Genomic DNA, 22,178 nt, shown 5'->3' on the forward strand with positions numbered 1-22,178 from the left:
TGACAGAGCTGCTCAATGGGCATCTACAAATGATGTTGGGACACAGTTGCAGAATAAACCTGTCTTTCCAAGATCAACCTGGTACCAGTGCTTTGCTACCAGCAACCTGATTTTCCAAGCTGACACTAACAGTCTGGACCAGAACAACATGTTTTAAGAGTCAGTTGGAAGAACATCTGACAGAAGTGGTATAAGGAGACTGGCCCTGCTGCAGGATTAGACAACCTCCTCATAGCTCAATAACACTACTGTGTTAATTCTCTGTGATTCTAATATGTGACCAAGTCAGAGCACACACTCTCTAGTCACACAGATGCTTGTGCTACCAGAATAACAACAATACAAACACTTCTTTCCAACACTGAAATCTTGCTTACATTTAACATGTAGCAGAAACTCATAGTGATTCTTTCCATGACCATATAACAGCAAATGCTTCATAAGCACCATTCTCCAGGTCACCGTGAAAGGCAAAATGACCTTCAGGGATGCAGATGCCGGGCATCAGTTGGGTTCCAACCCTCTTATCAACAGAGCAAATCAGGGAGCTTTTAATCAACTGGGCCCACATTTATGGGGATGTGCTACCTGTCAGCAAGCCAGCCCCATCTTTTGGGATGACTGAAGCAAGGAGAATAAACCAGAAGGAGTCAGAACAGAACAGCACAGTCCCAGGTCAGCCAGGATACATTACCTGCCTTGTGGCATCTCCCCCAGTTCTGTTCTCTTTGACTGTCCTGCACCCAGCAGCTGGCTTGCTGAGTAGCCATTCCTCTCCAGTGGGCCAGTGCCATGTGTCTAAGTTGGAACTTAATTCTCCAGTTCTAGGAAATTGGATTAAGGGTCAGACAATACTGACTGTTATTTACCTTTGATTAAAACCAGCCCTCCTCCTCCCGGGCCGAAGAGGCCAGTGTTGCTGTTATTTACTCTGCTGCCAAACCTGGAGTTCAATCCCTGCCCTGCGGCACTCAATAAAAGCCAGCGCAGAGGTGGGGGTGTGCAGCAGACAAGCAGGCAGGGCTGTGTGGGAGGAAAGGGAGTGATTATCCAGGCCACTAAGTCCAGTTTTTTTCTTTTGCAGTCACACTCTGGCTCAGCAAGGACAGGGGTGCTGGAAGTGCCTGCCCCTGTGGCTCACAGTGCTGATAGAAATCCAGCCAGGGTGATCCCAAGCCAGCCATGTTTGCCCCCATGCCTGCCTCTAGTCCTCTCCCCTTACCAAATTCCCACTTTCACACAGCTTCCCTTTTTCTTTATATCCTTCTCTATCACCCTTCTCTCAGCCTCCACCTCCACCTTCAGTTTCATCCTCCCCTCCCTGACTGACCTCCCTGCCTCCCCTTTCTGCCTCTTCCTCTCTTCTGCTCCCACTCCTTCCAACCCTCTCTCTCACCTCCATTTCTCATTCCCCTCATTCTCCTCCTTCCCTCTACCCCACCCTCCAAGCCGCTATTCCAGGACAATAGAGCAGATGGCAGGCTGTTTGTTTTATATGTCCCTTTGGAAAATCAGCTCAGCTGTTGAATCTGCGACTTTTGCTAAAAACAGACACCGTCCAACACTAGCTGAATATGACAGGGTAAAGGGAGGGGGGCATGGGAGGGCCCTTCTCTCTCTACCAGCTGCACCAAGACCTTGTCTGTCTGCACCCCACATCACACTTTTGGGAAACAGGCTTGTCTGAGAGCCCAGAAGGAGAGATCTCCCCTGCAAAGTAGGAAAAACACCATCACAAGTGGAGAGAGCTTGGCCAGCTTCTGCAGTCAGCCTTACTCCAGCCAAAGCTGATGGTGATGTGGGAAAGCTGGGGCACTGTGGAAGGGGAAGACTCTTCTCAGCATTCTGCTCATTGCCCCATTCTGCTGCTTCTCTGGGTGTTCATGAAAGTTGACTTACGTGTGATATGCTCAGGCAGAAGACACGCAGCACAGAATAGAGGCTGATGCTCTTTCCAAGCCCCATGCCTCCTCCTATGCTACTGGGGGAGCCATGAGTGAGAAGCTACAAGGCAGCATTAAGTGCGTGGGTAGGTGAAGACAGTACTTGCATTTTTCTTTCCAGATTTCCTCTATTTCTGTTGAACCCCTAAGCCCCAAGGTACTGGTCATCAGGCCAACACTCATTATTTGCCAGCACAGCCATGAAGAGGATGTAGATTTTGTTCTGGCTCTTTCTCTTATCAAACCACTTTCTTCATCTCTTCCTTCCCACCTGCTTATGTCAAATATCTTTCAGATCTGTCACTTCATGGTATTTCTGGGTGAAGAGGGAACTCTGCTCCTGAATTCTGCCCCTCCCTGGCCCAAAGACCATCTTGTTCTTCTTGCTTAGACATGACAATACTGTCTCATGGATCATGTAAGCCCTCCCCTCCTTCCCCATCCTATCTCTGTTTGTAAGTAATTCAGGGTAGGCACCCTGTCCAGCACGAAGTACAAGCTGGCCTTGGCTCATAACCAGAGCTGCTGGATTCACTGCCAGTGCAATTGCTGGGTATTTCATGGCATATCCTCCATCTGATACACCACGGCCAAAGGCACCAGCTGCAGATTCTCTCTGTGCCCCACTTCTGGGGGTGGGATGGCAAAAGCAGAGTTTCAGAATAGCAGCATCTCTCCCCATCCAATTGCCCTGTTTCTTTTTCCTACACTGCTAAAATCAACACTGTCTTCTTTTCAAGCAGCATCAGAAGGGTCAGGGCCAGCAAATCCACGTACAAAGCACACAGTTTAATTTGTTCCTGAAGTTCACTATGGATCAGATGCAGCTCCCAACAAAACCAAGGGAGGCTTGATCAAGGCACAGTCAGATGTAAAATCTGAAGAGGCTCCTTAGCCTTGCAAAATGCTGGAAGGCAATTTAAACACAAGAGACAGGCAAGGAGCCCATTCTCGGGGTCTGTAATTAATCACATACAGTTCAAATAGGGAGAGAGAGGAGTTCTCAGCTTTCTTGGAGTCCAAGCTGGATCAAGCAGGAAGTGACAAAAATCTCAGGCCTATAGGGGACAGCCTTAAAGAGGCAATGCCATCTGAGCAACAACAACTCAGCTCTGCATTCCTTTAACCTCCCAGGTATTTGTGTAGAAAGTCTACAGGAAAAATTCCTGCATGAGCTGGTGAGAGCAGGCACAATTACTTGTACATTTATGATGGTGCTCTTCTTCCTGGTCTTGTTTATATCTGTGGTAACACTTGCATCCTCTTCAGTGGAGCCATATTATGAGCATGATTTGGTACAGAAGAAAGTCCCAGTTAGTATGAGATTCCATCTCTGGCACCAACTGCTAGCAGGTTCCTCCAGGAAGAACATAAGGATGGTCCATGCCTCTTTGTGACCATGCAATAACTGAATGGAGCAGTCACCCACCCTCCCTCAGCTTTGCATCCATCACAGAAGTGTGTAGAGCGAGCTGTCAATCTCAATTTCAGAGACTGAAGACAAAAGAAATAAATTAAATTAATGAAAGGAGCTGCTGACCCCACCCTGGACTGCCTGAAAAGCCTGCATTGTAAGCAAGGATAGAAGTATCTAAATTAAGAAGCTAAATCTGCTGTAAGGAATTGAGTATAACATTGATGAAAAGACATTGACTTATCTGGAGTGTTATTTTAAAAAAAAAAAAAAAGAGGTTCAGGGCCAATCAAACCACCCCTTCCAAGGTGAACTGACTCACAGGCTGGCATCTTCAGTGGCACTGGTGAGCTGCAGTTGTCCTGATCACAAAAAAAGCATCCAGAGCTAGGGGGAGCGGGGAGGGGTGGGGGCAGGCAACACCCCTTTTCCTGTTCTTGCTGGGCAGCTCCCAAACACCATTTTCAATGCACAGCTGAAATTCCCATGCTCTCCTCCAAGGCCCTGCTTAGTGGTTTCTTTCCTTCCAATCTCCTTTCTTCCTGTTCCTATTTCTCATCTTTTGGCTTCTGTCTAATAAACTGCTTGTCTTTTGAAGGCTGCTTCTTTAGCAAGAAGCCTGGGGAGAGAGCTGAAGGCTGCAATCTGGGTACAAGTTGGGTAAATCCCACAGTGGCTTAAAAATCTGTTTTTCTGCGGCAGCAGAGCTGTTAAGAGGAGTTGGCACCAGAGACAGAAGCATTGTCTAGTGTTGCTATTCTTCTCTCTCCCCTTCAAGTCTTTAGCAACAACTGCAGTTTCCCACCTATTTCAACTAACTTCTCTTTTCCCCCTAAAGAAAGGATAGTCATTAGCATTTTTTTTGCACTGTCAAATAGGGGTTTTCTTATAAAAATTCTTCACGCTAAGGGGAAAGTGAAGAAAAGATATTGTTAACATGAAAGCCTCACTTAATATTTTACATTTCAAATACTGTAACTGCTTTTTTTCCCCCTCCTTCTCCTTTTTCTGAATTTTCAGTATACAGTTTAAACATCATTAATAGTGTTGGTTGCTATGGTGTTGGGCAGGCAGAGGTCTCTGTACTTGAAACCTTGAACTACACTTAATGTTGTACAACAGCAGGGTCATGCCAACACCTTTGACTTTGACCCCATTTTTACCAGTAAAATATAAAGACCACGTCTCTATTCCTTTTCATTCTTTGGAGAGTTTTTTGTGGTTTTTTTTTTTCTGGCAATAAGAAAAGGAAGAGTGAGCTAGAGAAAGGTAGAGATATTAAAAAAAAAAAAGAGAAGAAAAAAATAGAAATTTAATAGACCCAGCGGAACCTCTCCAGAATCTTTGTTACATCAGAAAATCATGAAAGAGAATAAAAAAAGACAGTCCCCTGAAAAGTTTCACATGAGATTGTTTCTCATTTTCCCAAGCAGCTAAACATTTTAATAAACAAGGAAAATGAGACTGTAAAACTATAGCATCTGACAGCAAGCCCCAGGGGCAGGAACCATTCCTGAAACTAATTTTAACTCATGTTTTAACATTGATCAGATTTCATGTGGTGAATGTCCCGTTAAGCTGTCTCTCTGTTCGTAGAGAAAACCTGGTTTCTTTTGTCGACTCTGAGAAGCTATTTTCTTTCCAGCATATTGTCGTCACAGGCATAACAGGATTTTTCTACCATTCGCTTCCCTACAGCCCAAGAGATGCCCTGCCCCAGACATCTCATCTGTTCTGTTTTCTTATAAGACAAGACATTTTCCACAAAAGTGACACTTAACTGCTCCAGCAACGAAGCCCAGTCTTGGTCCCCATGCAGCCACTCAAGGACTCAACCCATTAAACATCTGATCTTCAGACATGCAAAAGACACCAGGTCAATTCAGACCAGCTGAGGCCAGGATCTAAAGCAAGCTTTCAGTTTCTCTGCTTTGCTTTTCCCCAGGGAAGTGAAGCTGCTATACCAGTTTCCTCACATGAATCGCATTTTGCTCTGACTGTCACCAGGACATCTACAGATAGGACTGGCTTTTTAACTCAAAGTCTCTATTAACATCAGCTGAAAGTCTGAATGGGGAAAAAGGATATATCCAAGTAGTGTAGATTTCTCTTGAAGACTCATTTCTTCTCATGAAAGTGTATTTCATCTTCTTCAAACCCAACTGCTTGCCCTGTGGGGCAGGACTTCTTTATGCTGCATCTCTCTTCCAATAGTTGTGTGTCTGTTTTGTGTCGCACGGTTCCTTGGTGAGCTCAGCTGTGTGAGCCAAGTGCTTTGCACAACTCAAGGAATGGCCATTGGCATCAGCTGGCCCCTCTCCCTGCTCAGGACGAATTTCCAGTTCAAAGGCGTGTTGTGCAACAGAAGAAAGCAGGGGTCTCTGCTGCTACACAAGCTGATTATATGCCAGTAAGAATGAGCAGGCTGGAAAACAGCTCTACAGGCTGCTGCCCTCTGCTTCTCTTGACATTAAAGTGCTCGTTCCTTTCTAGATCCCCTTTGCAGAGGTCTTTCTGATGCCATTCCTTTAAACCTCATGTGTGCTGTGTAGGAGATGCTAGTGCGTGGGGGGGGAAGGAGGTGACAGAGTGGCCAGTTTTCAAAACAGCAAAGCCACAGTGACAGTTGCCTTTGGCTCTTCCAATCCACCAGCAGCAGGCTTAGTCACATCAGCAGCATCAAAGCTGAGCAGTTCTTTGGAGAAAGGGCATTTGTCCTTTCATCTGGAGATTACAGGACCTCTCACAGATCCCAGCAGTCTGTTTTGAAATGCTCTTTAAAGAGAAATACCTGTTTGTGGCACCACCTGCCATTTAAAACAGTCTGTTTGCCTTCTAGCTTTCCCTGCAATGCTCTCCCCTGGCAGTTTAACCGTGTGTATAAGGACAAAATGATGCCAAAGTTCATTCCCCAGCAAGCAGCACTGCCCAGGTTTCACGCCAGGCTCTCTATTGAGTATAGGACTCTTCACAAACATGCCAGAAAGCTTGTAACCTATTTGGGGCCTCTCCTTCTCCCTGTTGCACTCGGCAGGGACAGCAGGTAGGCAGAAAGCTCCTATTAGCCTCTGGAGTAAAGAAACGCAGAGATAAAAAGCTCTTTGCCTTGCTGTTTCCATTCCTTCATGACTTAATTTTTTTAGTCGGGGACAGAAAAGATTATAAAGCTGTAACCCCTAATCCGCTCCTGAGAGCTCCTTCTCCATCTCTTCCTTTCTCCTCTCTTTCAGCCAGTTCTAATCCTTTATGTCTCCTCTCACAGACAGGAGCTGGAGTCTAATCTCAGACGACAGGTTGGTAATTAGAGCAAGAGATTATCCTGACCCCACATCAAGAAGGTAAAAAGAGAGGAATAATGCAGCACCATACAAGATCAGACCCTCAGTGTTCAATCCGGGAACTGTCCTCATCTCCATCAGTCTTCTCCTGGCTCCCTTTCATTCTTCCTCTCTTGTCCCAGCAGAGCAAGGGATTCCTGATTCTTTGTACTTCCTGTCCATCTCCCCTGTGCTGAGCAAGGACCACGCTTCTCCAGGATTCATTCAAGACAGAAATGGTCACATTCCATTTCTATAAACCTTGACTAGGCAGAGACTCAGCAGGGCAGTGGCTGCAAGTAGGGAAAGCACAAGCAGATGTGGAGGAAGAGGCCCTGCTCAGAGTCCGGAGCGATGACATGCTGCCAGCCATCCTCAGCTGTGCACTGGTTACACACACCCAGGGACTTTCTAGTCAACGAGATGCAGCCACAGCACAGAGCAGCAAGTCCTCATCTTTACCAAGATGCCCAGCAGTTACTATTCAGTCCTTCTTCTGCTCAGAAGGCATACTGCTCCCATCCCTTATATGTATCCCAGCACAGATGGGAAGCTTATCCATGTGTCCAGCCCATGTTATCCATCTTTGGGACAGATCCTGTCTCTTGTCCTGTGTCACCAGTATTGAGCAAGGACCAAAAAAGCCGTCACAGAGCCCCACGACCACTGTAGAAAAGGCAAAATTGAGGACACCAAGCTTCTTCACTGTCCCATCCCCTACAAGGTGCATAGGTATCACTAGGACCAACTGTAGCTGAGGCTCAGGCATCACCAGCCAACAGGCTGCAGGCACCAGGAGGTGTCAGGATAGAGATGACAGTGGAGTGATCGAAACCTGCTGGGGAGAAAGCAAAATAAGGTCAGGTAAAAGTTTTTACACCAGCACACAGCTGTAAAATGGTAGACCTTTTCCTCACATCCCATTCCACATCAGGTGCCCAACCTGCCCCACAGAGCTCAGGACTGGTTGTTCGCTTCAAGATGTCTTTTCTCAGCAAAGCTAAGCAGACAAGCCTCCCTCTGATACCCAAATCCAGCTCTGGCCCATGGAGCCCAAGCCCACAGCTCACCCTGATCACAGGCAGGGAAATGGGTACTGCACTAGTCCCTGCTACATGGTTCTGTCGATGCTCTTTTCATCAACCCAGCTGCTTCCCACCCCTGCTATCTCCAGCTAGGATCTTCCTATCCGTGCTCTGCAAATAACAACTTCAGGTTTGTTCACTCAAAGAGGAGAAGGTAAATCAAAGAACAGTTTTGTTTGCAGTCAGCCCAAAGTGAACCTTTTTCTTTTTTCCCTTCAGTTTTCTCAGCAAAGCATAAAATGAAACAGCAAGCAGAATTTCCTTTCCTGAGTTTAAAAGAACATTTTTGTTCCTGTCCCTGAGGTAAAGATTAGCTTGTTCAGCCTCAAAATGTGAAGAACTGCAATACTTTTGGATTAGATATTGTCCAAATAAAATGTTTTGAACGCTCCTTTTCCTCCCACTCATCCAAAAAGATTTGCAAAGTTTGTAAGCGTTCACAAACAGCTTACTGCTGGTGTGCACCTCACCCAATAAGCCATGTGACTGTAAGGTTTCTGTCCCTCACTCTCTGCCTCCTGCATGCTACTTGGCTGCCCTCCCCTTCCCAACCTGTTGTCTGAGGGCTCACACCACATGCCCCATACCTTGAGGGATCCTCTTGTGGAGAAAAGGGGCCGCTGAGCTCAATAACATTGAGTTTGTTCTCAAAGACACCGTAGCTGAGGGTGACCTACAGAGTGGTGGTGAGAAATGAGCAGGGAGTAGAGGTGAGTTGAAGAGCAAGGAACTTGCTTTGGGTGACAAAAGGTCCCATTCTGGTTCTTTCTCTGCTGTTTTGGCCTCTGCCTTGCATATCTCTCCTGTCTTCCTCCCCATGGAGGACCCTGCTAGTCCTTTGCCTCTCCAAGCCCCTACACCCCCACACAAGGCAGACATGGTGCCGTGTCAAAGTCCCTTTCCAAGTCAATCATCATTTCTGCTTGTCCTTGTGACACATTCTTCCAAGGATGCCCTCAATCCTTCCATCACTTCCCATACTTGTGCTCCCCACCACTGATCCCAGGACACTGTGCCTGGCAACTGTGCTGCAGGCAACATCCGCTCCATTTCAAAGGAGGGTTTGTCAGGAAAGCCTCCCCAGAAGAGCAGATGATTGATGCAATGCACATCAGTGCCATCAATGGAGCAATGTGCCTGTAAGCTCCCCTCCACTTCACCTTCCTCACACACCTCCCTCTTGCTCCATTTCCCCTCCTCACCTGCTGGATGAGCTGAGAGGTGGGGATGAGCTGCAGGTTCTCCAGGTGGGAGTGGAAGAGCGCATTGGGCAGCAGCTGCCCACCAACTTTGCACTCAATGATGTAACCCACGGTGCAGTCATCCGGCAGGCGGATGAGCTCTGAAGTGGTCAGAAAGTTCCTGCCACTGGAAGAGAGTAGGATTGTGTGGGTTAGGAAAACGGTAGGGGCAGATATAGGCATCCACTTGGGTGGGAGATTACTGAAAACCAGAGTAAATCCTGGAACTAGGTAAGAAATCCCTGAGTTCCACCTGCAAAGATTCAGGAATGTGTTTGCTCTTTGAGCATTCGCAGCCATGCTGTCCCACGAATTGTCAGGTGCTGTCCCTGATATGTACCAGCTCCTCAGTGAGCTGATGCAGAGAACTGACAGACTTCAAAGAGTCACTTCTCCTCCTGTTTGGTGAGCGGCGCTGAGCCCCTGAGGGCTCAGAAACGGTGGGAGCACACAGCCAGGACCAGGAGAAAGAAGAAAGAGTTTTGCAGCTTGCATAAGCCATCCATGGCTCCACTGTAATGTAACACCACACGCTTGGCCATCCTTTGATGATAGGCTATACCCAATTTTAAGGCCTCTGTAACTGGAATCAGTTACGCAGCATGAAGCACTGTCTACTACAACAACGCTCAGCTAGTTCAAATGTGTTCTAAGCATTTTAAAAAAGCAGTGGCAGACTTTTTGCCAGGTTAGGCATTATCCTCTATGCCACTTTCACTTTACACTAGATCACAGATCATCCTCCTCCTACCATAAAATGTGTATCACGGGCTTCATCTGAACCAGCCACCTGGTGTGGATCAGATCTGTCTTTCTGGGTATGCTCAGATCTAGTTACAGCTGGCAAAGCCAATGCCTACCAGTATATGTGCATACAGCCTGTGACATAACCTAGGGTATCATGGAATACATCATCTTCTTGTAGGCTGCGCTAACACAATACCATGGGACATACCTCTGTTCTCCATGCATCAAGCTGAGGAAATGACAATGGCTGCTCTAAGAAGCTGAAGAGGGTTTGGGGTGAGGGAACAGAAAATTAGCTTAGAAGGGAGCTTAAGCAAAGAGGCAGATGAAGGGGAGAGGAGATAGGCAGACAGGGAAAGCACTTAGGAAAAGAGACAGAGGAAGCTGAAAGAGATGGGAAAGAATGTGGGGAGTAACCAAGAGCTTAAAGGAGAGGGGGAAAGGGATGTATATTATCCTATGATCATGTTTGCTGCTGTGCCTGCTCTTGCCTGTTTTCAGTCAAGGGGCAGACCTACCCACTACATCCTTCCTCCAGTCCCACATGCTTTCAGATGTGTAGGATGTGGCACTCTGCATCTTTGCAAACACTACATGTACAAATCTAGATCCGACACTGCCAGGAATTAATGTGCAGCCATGTTGCTCGTCCCTGATGGCTCCCATGCTCACCAGCTGCGCAGCTCACCTGGCCCACGGCACCATCTTGCTTGCCAGCTTGCGGCTGATGCAGAACCCAGCCCCTCCTGTGGCAAACCAGAAGCGCACAGATTTCTGGAGAGAAACACCAGAGAAAATCAATGGCAGAGGCTCAGACGATACTATACTCCCAGAGATGGTAATGTTGGAAACCTGGCTTTGATGCCAGGACAAACATGGCCCTATTGTCATCCCAGACCCCTGTCTGCTGCCCAGAAGCAGTACAGCATTTATTCTGACCTCCTCATAATTGGAACGGCCAAGCTCCTGCTGGTATCAACACGTGGGCAGCCCAGGGCAGGCTTATCTGCTGTCAAACAGGCAGCCAAAGGCAGAGCAGCAATGTGAGACTCTTCCCCTAGGTTGATCAAATTTAGTCAACACCTACAACCATGTTCAGACAAGACTGGCGAGTTTTCCTGTTCAGCTGTTCAGCTGTTGCCCTTTGCTCTTGGGACCCGTCTCTCCTTGCAGTGTGTCTACAGCCCATGAGCCAGAGCACCAAAATAACCCACTGGCCCCTGCACCACCACCAAAGGCTGTACCGTCTGGTTGTTTGGCAGTGTTTCGGAGGCCCGGATGGGTCGGTTCAGGCTGGGTTTCCCCAGGTAAACATCCCACGTCTCAGAGTAGGAGGACAAGAGCTTCAGGAGGGCCTGAGGGTTCAGGTAGTTGTCATCATCCAAATGGCAAAACCAGCTGGGGAAGATAGGAAAACACAAGAGGTTTGTGGCAAGGAGCGTGCCTCTTGCTCTCAGGGAAGCAAGAGCTTCCCACACCAGCTCTGTCTCACCTCCGGCCGCTGACCAGGAAGGCGTCGAACTCAGCTGCCATCTTGCAGGAGAGGGCCAGGTGGCTGTGCTCAGCAGAGCAGTTGGTGAAGATCACATGGTCACCTGCCAGAAGAGGGAAAGCACTGTCACAATGGAAAGCAGTCACAAGGACATCTGGGCAGGAAGGAAGGGGTTTGTTCACAGCCAGCCTCCTCATGGCCTCCCAACAGGCACCCCAGTCCATGGTGACATGGGTTCCAGCTTTCCCCCACCAGGAGATGAAACCTGGACAAAGCCAAGTAATTTGGCCAAGACTAGAAGACCTGTCATCCGCACTTCCACCCTGCTCGCTGCCAACCATGATGTAGAGGTTGAGGGGCTCTGTCATGCGCAGCTTCCACCCACAGATGCTTTAAGGCAGGCAGCACCCTGCCTCCAGTTGCCTCTCCTGGGGCAAGACAAATACACCAAATCATCACCACCACAGCTCGAGGTCCTCCCACAGGAAAGGCAAGGGACATATTTCAATGGGCAGTGATGGTGCAGGAGAGCCAGCCTTCATGCCAGACCCCTTCTCAAAGCTGTGGCCGTTCAGAGGCTGAAAGCAGGGTGGAAACGTGGTATTATAGGATAGATCATTACCCATTCTCCTTTTCAAGGCATCATCTTCTTCATCAGTGAAGACGTAGGTCTGAGAAAACAAGGAAAAGAGGTTACTCTCAGGAATGGACTGGTGGTGCTCCTGGATGCCCACTCCTTTCTTCCACAGCTGGACACACACGATATGGTTACTCCGACCCCATCCTCTGCTGCTGTAGCCCGCTCCCAGGCAGCAGCTGAAACAGCAGTTGAACAGAAGGAGGGCTATGCTCCCCCTTCCTGCACAGCACAATCATCAGCGCTTTTGTGGCTTCATTTCTGCCCCCATCCCACTGCCTTGGGAACGGGGGGCCCATGACACTGAGTGAGGGGGTGAGGAGCCCTGGCTTAGGTGTCAGTGGTAGAAAAATTAAAGCATTGTGGTTAAATGATGCTTGGATTAAAAGGAGAACATCTGTCTGTGTGTTAAGTGCGCACAGCCCCCTGCCACTTTCTGCCCCTCCTCCTCCTCTTCCTCCACCCCCCAGGCTTCTCTAACCCCCCTCGCTGCCATTGTGTAGCACATCTCCCCCTCTTCAGGGCCTGGCGAGGATCAGGGCCAGTGGAAAAAAGCTTTCCTCAGGCAGAAAATGAGCTTTCATGAAATCAAAAAGGAGTCGCGAGCAGTAAACAGTTTCCCCACCAGCTGCCCACAGGCTGGTTAAACACAGCACCTGCACAGGGACAAAGGGAACAAGGCAGGCAGACAACAGCCCCAGGAGCCATCATTTCTCCCAAAGGCTCTGGCAAGGAGACAAGAGTCTCTACATCTCCCCACACCCACCCAGCATTTGGGAGATACATCCCTATCAAGAGGACACAGCAAGAGAAATGTTCCGTACGTGAAAAGAAGGCAATGAAGGATGCTCAGAGATCACCTGGCTCAAGCAGAGGCAGCAGGATGTTTTCATGGTCTCAGATGTATGTGCCACAGTGGCTCTCCCACAGCTGAGCTGCAGCAATGGAACATGCACGCATTCCTACCTCCCCCCCCAGTAAAATCTCTTAGTTAAAATCACTTTCAAGATAATCATGGGACAAGAAGCAATTAGCTAAGTTTCAGGTAAAAGAGTTGCTCTGGATCAGGGGACTGTATCACAACCTTCAGGCAAGGCAGGGATTGTCAGTGTCATGGGATTTCCCTTGCCAGCATGCCAGTGTCAGAAATTTCCACTATGACAAATATTTCATCTTAAGAAAAAAAAAAACTGTTGAAACTTTCTGACATTTTCAAAAAACCCCAAGAAATATTGTTGCTGGAAATTACTTGCTTACAGATATAAAACCAACCAGAAATCATGTGTCTACCAAACATCACATCTGATTGACTTAAAATAACAATCTGCATCTTTTCCCAAATTTTCTAATTCTGAAAATATTCTGAGATTCCTACTTTTCTCTTGATGCAAGATGGGAAACGTCTTTTTACAGACACCCAACATGTTTCTTTGGGAACCCAATGATGAAGGTACACTGTCACCATGAGCAACACTAGACTGTCCAAAATAACTTGAAAAAGGGAGTTATGAGTGTGGGGACTTGGCAAATCTGATTTTTCTGGCTCTTCCAAACTGATCTCCATGGCAAACCTGGCTACAGTACTCTAGAAATGCTAAAGAAGATCACAATAGCTCAGGCAGTTGCCTCCATCCTTGTCTCTCCATCCCTCACACCCCTGAGAGTGGGCAACCTGGAACAGCAGCTGCTGCCAGCATCCAAGTGACCACCACCATGTGTCCCTCAGCAAAGCCACACATGATGGCTGGGATGGAAGAGAGAGAAAACAGCCCTGCCTGGAGACCATTTGGCCCAGTTACGCACTTCCTTCTCAAGGAGACACCACTCACTGTTGTCCATACTAATGGAGTCTGGAAGAGATTTAGAAGGTCTCTCACCAGACCTACTCCACCTGCTGGGGACGTGGGAGCAGAAAAACACCTAATGTCACTTGTGCCCCTGCAGGCAAATGGGTTAGACAGGAGTAGCCTCCCCCTCATATCCACTCTCCTGTTCTTCATCAGACCATCTACAGGGCCACGCAGGATCTCCAGTCGTGGTGCCTCTGCACACAGACTGGGCCAGGACAGCTGTCAGTGCTACAGCAAGACAGCCAATCTGGGTCCGAGGAGAGATGAAGTACGAAAGTACTTCAGAAAGTGTCCCTCCATTCTGGAGTGGACAAGATGTCTGGCTGGGAAATGATGTCTGCTCAACAGCAGTGCAAGCAGTGATACGGAGCCACTGTGTCAAACAGCTTTGCCTGGCAGCTCTTCATGAACATAAGAGTCCATTCAATGGATAAATACTATGCTCTGAGACCTCCTGACCCCAAACTGGGGAAGCAGGCTAGCAAGGAAAAAATAGGAAAAGGAAAAAAAGATGTGGAACCTGACAATCCAAGGCCAGGTTCATCTCCCAGGCTCACAGGGTATCCCTTGCCTGTGAAGAATCCCCCTCCAAAACGCAAATACCTCAGCAGGGTTACTGTTGTGTCCTGCCCAGAGTACAGACTCAAAATCTACAATGCATTCACAACACTGAAAATCTGAAAGCCAGTTCAGGATGGGTCATTCAAAGGTTTCATTTCATTTGGCTGGATACGTGGGCTTCTAAAAGAGGGGGAGTTGCTAGAATTGGTTTACATTACCAAACAAAATGCCATTTCAGACCAGAAAGATAGACATACCTCCACCAAAACTACGGGGGCCAAGAACGTGACTCCAAGATTCTGTCCAGCCTAAACAATCATCAAAAACAACACTTCTATTTAAATTAAACTTTTGCTGAGGAAAAGGCCTTTTGCTAAAATGACTTTCATGTCAACCTCCTGTGGGGACTTTGTCATGGATCAGTTCTCAAGAGGCAGAGCATGGCCCAGTAGAGTGCCCATCTCACACTTCCCCATCTCTCACCAACTGCACATCTTCTCTTTGAGCAGTGAAGTTTCAGAGAAAATGTCTCTCTCTCAGTGTCTACCCCAACAGAGTCCAACACAGAGGACTTTTAATTTGGCTCCCATACAGTCTGTCCTAGCGATAAAAACCACAGCTGTTCCTGCCTCCTGTTACAGTCACCTAAGCCCGACCTATGAGGTCTGGGTTGCTTCCTCCAGGAGGACACCACGCAGGTAATGAGCTCTGAAGCCAGGACGGGCATCAGCAACACAGGCAGCTGCTAAAATTTCCCTGCTGGCCACTGATGGAGAAGGACTCACTGAATTGGTCTCCCGCCTTGAGTAAGGGCAAGTGAGACAGAAAGATGCTGGGTCAGCCTTAGGAGGAGGCAGTCTTTGTCCATCAGGACTTCTTAGACCTGGATCTCTCCAATATTGGCTCCTAAAACCTACACCTCTCCATAAGAACTCAATAATAGGTCTGGTGTGCTATCCCTTTCCCCACAACAGTTACATGAACTTTGCAAACTGAAAACTTTTTTTTTTTTTTGCTAAGTGAGGTTTTCTGTATTGTAAAATTTTCAAAACTAACCTTTTCCCCTAAATTTCAAAAAACCCCTCAAGCAGGAATATATTAAAAAAAAAAAAAAGGGAGTTTGACTTTCATGTACTTATCTTTATCTCTCTTCCTGCTCCCATTCCCCTTCTCTCAAAGCCATTTAGTAAAAAGAGCAGAATAAAAACATGGAAAATTGAGGAGGGGAAGGAAAACGCTGAGCTTACAACAAAAATTGGTAACACTGAAAAAACACGGTTTAAAAGTGAGTGATGCTCCCTCTCTATCCTTCCTTTCTGTTTTCCTGCTCAGTCTGTGAAGGTTTACCAGAGGCTGGCAGCAGCATGGAAAATTCAACACCTCTTCCCAGGTTTGGACATCACTTACATGCCAAACAGAGAGGGTCAGATGAATATGGGGAGCTAGCATCTAATTCCTGTCATCAGCAGAATGACCAGGTTTGTCAAACACATGAGGAAAGAAACTGTCCCTTAAAAACCCACTCTAAAGGCCCCGGTAACAATATCTTAATGCCAGTGCAGCCACGTGGTTGGGTTTGGTTTCTCCAAAGAGTTGCTGGGCTGAGGTTGGATAGAGAGAAGTGCTTCCAGAGGAGGAAGCAGGGCACCTCAAATGCTGAGAGGGACATGCAGACAGGAGAGGAAGCGTGCTCAAAATAGGACACGGCTTCCTGTGACGACCGCAGCAGACCAGACAGTTGCAGCGCCATGAAGTGGAAAACCACCCTTACCCAGAAAACCCTGCATTGCTTCAAGCGCTCTCCTACCCAGTTACCTCCGCCCCCATCCCCCTTCCTCACTGAGGCCTGAAAGTGCCTTCTAGGCACCTATCACACACAGGCAGAGGCAAAAAAACCACCCCTCAGGGCAGCCACAGGATTTCTTTTTTCTTGAGGAGCAGCTCTGTGAGGGAGGGAGAAAAGCACACGGGCTCTGGGGAGTACTCCTGCCTACCAGCAAGCCAGTCTGCACAGCACCACTAATGTGGTGCCCCACATCAGCTCCTCTAACAGGAAGGAAACGCTTCAAACACGGTTTTAGCAAAGGCTGGAAACATCAGACCCCCAGTTAAAAGAAATATTTTAAAAAACAAATATACACCCTCATCACTTCAAGATCATGCACCTAAAAGCATCCACCCAAGAAAGACAGGAATGGATTACACTGATGTGCCGGGGAGTGAACAGGGCTGACTCCAGGAGGTCTTCCAGGTCCTTCTACCTTGTTCTCCTGCCCACTGCACTCCACTTTCCCAGGGTAACGAGTGCCCAGGTGCAGTGCAAGCATCCTGATGGAGGGCCAGGAGAGCAAATCAGCTCCAAACCTAGCAAATTCATGGCACTAGGAAGTAGAAAACCACCCTTTCATGCAGCCCCAGAATGGTCAGTGCACTCAGTCTGGTGCGGCCTCTCTGCCAGCCTTTCCCATGAAGCAGCTACTAGTGAAACATTTTGCTGGGTAGCATCCCCCTTTCAATGTGAAAAGAAGTGAGAATTACAGAAAATGAGGCAAAGTACTGAGTGGGACTACAGTGCCATCCTCCCCTTCCTTTGGCTTTTATACCCCTACCGTGACAATCCATCCCTGCCCCATTACCAAACACCTTCTCTCTAGTTCGAATCCAGACGCTCACCTGCTCACTGGTCTGCGATATCCATGTGTCCAGAAGCAGCTCCATCCTGCTCTGGTGAAATCTCTTGGTTGTCTTCACAGCTATGAAAATGTCTCCAAGTGTTAGGCTTCTCTCAGTCCTGTATCCCTCCAGAGAACGGACTTTGAGGTCCTTCTGCCCCCTGCCACCAGCTTTCTCTGCGCTCACTTTGCTTCGTTGCTCTGGCTTCTCCAACATCCCCTCCCTGAGCCTTGGATACTGAGCTGTTTCCTGAGCCCCACGGTGCCGCACGGAAAGGAGAGCCACAGTGGCAAGGAAGATTGCGGCTCCAGAGAGACCATGGATGAGCCGACGGCCCATGGCTCCCAAACTGTTCCCACCGCAGTTGGTATCCTACTGAACAAGGACAAACTCTCCCTGTACCTCCACGTGAAGCTGTCCGCTCTTCTCGAAGCCTCCGACACAGCAGGATCAGCCAAGAGCAAGGTCTGAGCAGGGTGTGGTCAAGGAATAAGGGGGGTGAAGACCAGGAAGCCAAAGAAGCAGCAGACCTGGAGGATACAGGTCAAGCAGGGGGAATTTTCACAGACTTCAGAGGGCTCAATGACCCAGCGAGGCAAGGAACACATGATGGGAAAATACTCCGAGGCGACTGGCACGTGGCTAGCACAGCCTGCCAGGAGGAAAGTGGGCATCCCCGCTCCCAACAGAGAGACCGAGGGTCCTAGGCTGGGTGTTGAGAAGCCGGCAAAGGAGATCAGAGCCATCGGCGGGAAGTCTGGATCGAAGGCATCAGTTCCCCAGCAGACACCAGCCCAGCAATCCGAGGCAGGGGCTCGGGCGGCAGGCGAGCGGCGGACGCAGGGCTGCAGGAACGGGGCCGGGGGTCCAGCGTGCGGCTGGACTGCCTCTCCACCTGCTCTCTCCCGCAGCTCTTGCTCCCTGCCAGCCCCGGTCCCGCCTCCGGGCACGGGGCGGGGCGCCAGCCCCAGGGGGGGAAGAGGATGGAGCGGGGGGAAGGATGGAGAGCGGGGAGCCCTGGGTCTGACAGTGGGTTTGTCTCACCAGACGTCTCACCTGGTGTCCCCCACAGTCTGGGACACCTCCGAGGTGACAAAGAACAGATCTGGGAGGACAAACCTGTTGCTTGACTGTTTTCCCCGCTCCTCTGTTTCAGTCCAGCCCGATCTCTGCAGCCCTGCTCAGCCCATTGCTCCTGAAGGAGGAGGGGACGGTGGCATTGATGTGGGCTCTGGTGAAGGTGAGGTGCAGGGTCCTGTATTGTTCTTGGGAAGAACGTTTTTTACCCCAGGAATTCCCTCAGCCCCAAACTTTTCCTCTGGACACAGGTCTGAATTGCTGCCCCTGCCCTTTAATCCCAGCCTGCCTCCCCAAAGCAGGACAGTGTGTCCCCTTCTGCCTCCCCCCAGCCCCCCATGCCCCAGAGTCTCAAGTTGGAGTGTGAACCCCACTTCTGACACCCATCTCCCAAACCATGATCCAGATACTCTCTGATCTTGAAGGTCCTTTTTCCTCTGCCTCCAGCCACACAATCCCTGCCCTCCACTCCATCTCACATTCCCACAGGATGCCCACGGACATTCTGCTGCCCAGGTGACTGCAGAACCAGTGACATTCACAGGAACAGGTACACCAGATAGTGTGATGGAGAGCCTGCTGCCTCCCTTTCAATCATAGAATCATAGAATGGTCTGGGTTGGAAGTGACCTTAAAGATCATTCAGCTACAAGCCCACTGCCATGGACAGGAACACTTTCCACTAGTCCAGGTTGCTCAGAGCCCTATCCAACCTGGCCTTGAACACTTCCAGGGATGGGGCTCAGCCTCACGGCTGAGTTTATATCCCACTCAAGTCCTTGCTGCTGTAGCAGGGCTGAGCTCAGCAACTTGTCCTTTGTGGCTCTTGTGTTGTCCATGATGAAGCTTCCTTTTCCCCTTTCCTGGGCAAGGAAGGGGGGTGTCTCCTCTCTTTGGAAAACCCCAGAGACCCATAGGCACAGCAGCAAAATGTTACCTCCAGCTCCTTCCTCACTGCCCCCCTGTGCCATCGGACACAGGTGTGCATCTCCCCTGTGTCACCCTCACTCCCAGCCATCTGGTTGCCAACAAGAGACAGGGATATCAGAGACCCTCAAAAGGTATGAAGCTCCTCCCAAGACAAAGACCACCACAGAGGGGATTGCTGCATTCTGCTGCTGGTTCAGTTTGATATGGGGTTGATGATGACCATGCAGGTCCCCTTCACACTACCTGTAGGCCACTCTACAGAGCAGCCAGGGGGGTACAGAGAGACAACCAGCCCAGGAGGGGGATGATATCCTTACCCCCACCCCAGCTTCTCTGTGGGGACAGCAGGATGGTAGTGCTCTACATAAGCTGCCAAAATCAGAGCACCTCCTCAGGGAGCTGCAAGCTGTGGGCATCCAATCTCAGCATACTAAAAAAATAAAAATAAAAAGTAATAAGAAGGGGGCCCAGGAGAAATGGTGGGGGTGCAGAATGGCTCCATGAGAAAAAGGGCACCCCCTCCCTGTGCACATGTCAGACCATAGGACCTTAGAAAACAGGGGCAGGGCAGGGCAGGGATCAGGGTCCCTCTGTTCCACGCTCCCACTGTGTGTCTGGATGTAGACACTTTCCAGGCACACAGGGAAGATTGCCCCACAGGGCTAAAACCAGGTGCTCAGTTTCCCCAGGTTTCAGACACACACTTTCACCCTAGCCTTGTCCCTGGGTACAACTTTTTTCTTTTGTAAGGAAGAAACCACTGAATCCACTTCCCTCCCCCACTGTATTTCTCCAAGTCTCTCTCTAGCCTTCCCCTGAAGCAAGAACATCTCCAGAGCATCTCCCATATCCCTTTGGAGGGTCCCTGCAGGTTTTATTTTTAGATTCCTTTGAATAGTGATGCTTACATGGGGCGGGGAGGGGGAGTCATTCACCTTCAGGCCTTACATTACCGCAGGGATGTGAACCTGGTGTGACTGATCCACTGCCTCTATGCTCAATACTGGGATTGCTCCCACAGCTAGCCACTGCTCCTGAACCAGAAATTAACCTCCCTGAGTGTTCCTGCCACACTCCAGCAGCCCCAGGCAGTTGCAAAGGCAGCTTCCATGGCTCCCAGGCATCCTGCAGCACTTCCCAGCCTGGCTTAGGAGATCATCTGGGAGGGAAAGATGGGACAGAGGCAGAGGAGCCTTAGTGATGTCCCCAGATGTTACAAATATAATTCAAAGCTACCTTGTACAGAGCATGGTGCCAGAAAGCTCTGCTGGGACAGGGGGCCAGCATGGACAGGGCTGGTGACTTCCCTGGGTGACACACATGCTGCCATGCTGATTCCCTCCCTGGAGGGAAAAATAGTGTTCTTGGTGACTCTTTACAGAGGCTTGCACAAGGCTGTTACAGCTGGTAATTGGTGCCCAGGGCTGCTAATTGCATTCTGCCTGTTACCTAAACTATGACTCATTCCTCCAAGCAGGCAGCCACCCCCCCAGAAGTACAAAGAAGGTGGTCTGGGGCGTGCAGGGCAGTGGGAAGGCATTTATGTTTGCCTTGGAGCCCTCTGCCCCGCTTCTCACCTGTGTCCAGAACAAATTAAAGCTGGATTTTGAAAGCCTCGGGGAAGACAAATTGGATAAAGAGAGAGCCTTGAAGAAGCCTGGAAGCAGGCAAGGCAGTGCCTCCTGCCGCTCAGCTACCTGAGCAGTGCCAACCTGCCTCTCAGCAACCTTCTTTTGCCTCCCTTTTCCTCCAGCTGATGGCCCAGGGAGGTGCTGGGGGACATGTTTCTTTGTGCGCCAGCAAGTGCTAAGCTGGGAGCACAGCCTGACTCCCCAAAACGGGAGGGCTGGCTTTTTACCACCTTCAGCCTAGGCTATAGGGCTGGGGCTGGCTCTCAAGTGACAGTAAGGCTAGTTGGAATTTTCAAGCCCCAAGTCAGAGTGCCTCATACAGAGTGTTTTTCCTGGATACTCAAGCACTATGTTTTTTCCTGCAAAGTTGCAAATTCTAATCTCAAACCCATGACAGGATGGATGGGAGCTTGTTTTGGGACTTGTCTTCTCATCAGCTCAACAAGAGTCCCACTTTGTTTGCCTGCAGGGCAAGTACCCTCCCAGGGGGCTGGCTGTGCTGGGATGCTCAGGCTGCATCCCCCAGAGTGGGTGTCACTTGGGAGCTTTCATCTGGAGCTATGTGTATGCCAGTTCCCCCTGCCCTGAGAGGAGAGTTGCATGGCTCCAGGGCAGACCTAGGATTTTGCTCTACATTTTAGTGACTGCAAGTTAAAATCTTCATTTTCTTTCCTCCCCCCTTCACTGTTGTCCTCATAAAAGACACAGGCAACTGGTTTAGAGCCTGAAATAACACCTCACAGGGGACTCGTGAACATCAGCAAGTTAATCTTTGCTCAGAGCTTTAAAAGTGCATGGCACTAGCAGTGCCAAATCACAGGGGCAAGGAGGACACAGAGAGGACTTGACTCTGGTGCTGGTGCCCATCTTCTCCCATTAACCTCAGAATCAGTGGACCCAGCTCTCTGCCTGACCACACGCCCCACGAAGTCTCACAGAGCCACAGATTTCATTTTCTTCTTGCATGCGTCAGGAAAGACCACCTACCACCACTTCTCCACGGCATGGGTATCCCAGCACCCCTTTCCCACAGTGGGTCTGATAATGGCAATTGGTCAGGAATCATAGGTGAGCACTGCTGCAGCTACCCAAACCCTCTGTCTTCCCTCTGCCAGAGTCTGAACCCATGCTTGGCCCCATGTTAAGGTGAGAACCACCTCTTTCAGGGGCACCATCCCCCCTTCTCTTAGCAGCCTGGCTGGGCTCAGTCTCCCTGTTGTCCCTCAGGAGGATGAGGTAACTGGCTCGTCACTTAACACTAATCAGGGCATGGAGGGATGTGAATCTCTAGGGACTCAGCCAGACACATCAAGTGAGCTTCTCCCTGACTTTCCTAAAGTAACCTGGCCAACGTCAGCGCTGGGGAGAGGCAAGGGACGGAATGCCAGGGAGCAAGTAGAAAAGAGAGGGGCCTTAGTCTGTGGCACACTTAGCCTGTCCTCTACCCACACCTCTTGCTGCCCTACCACAGCAAATTCAGTGCTCCCTCCTTCCCCTAAAGGGCTGGCCTAATGGAGAAGAAAAATATTCCATTGTGCATCAACCATACCTTCCCAGTAACACACAAGCCCACAGCCTGC

The 22,178-nt window shown here is 49.4% G+C and overlaps 1 protein-coding gene across 2 annotated transcripts; it reads right to left on the minus strand.

Moving 5' to 3' along the window:
- Positions 1-4,648: 4,648 nt before the first annotated feature.
- On the minus strand, positions 4,649-22,070 carry MFNG (MFNG O-fucosylpeptide 3-beta-N-acetylglucosaminyltransferase). Of its 2 annotated transcripts, none has more exons than XM_064655037.1 (8): positions 16,961-22,070; positions 11,862-11,910; positions 11,240-11,342; positions 10,992-11,145; positions 10,436-10,521; positions 8,962-9,127; positions 8,347-8,432; positions 4,649-7,509 (listed from the first exon to the last, which is right to left on the minus strand). In XM_064655037.1, the coding sequence occupies exons 1-8, from the start codon at positions 17,297-17,299 to the stop codon at positions 7,443-7,445; spliced, it is 1,050 nt and encodes a 349-aa protein (XP_064511107.1). In that variant the 5' UTR covers positions 17,300-22,070; the 3' UTR covers positions 4,649-7,442. The 2 variants fall into 2 exon arrangements, with proteins under 2 accessions (XP_064511107.1, XP_064511106.1); XM_064655036.1 differs by having other exon boundaries at positions 4,649-7,512.
- Between the last annotated feature and the right edge of the window lie 108 nt (positions 22,071-22,178).

The sequence above is a fragment of the Pseudopipra pipra genome, chromosome 5 (genome assembly GCF_036250125.1).
Source record: "Pseudopipra pipra isolate bDixPip1 chromosome 5, bDixPip1.hap1, whole genome shotgun sequence".
Lineage (NCBI taxonomy): Eukaryota > Metazoa > Chordata > Aves > Passeriformes > Pipridae > Pseudopipra > Pseudopipra pipra.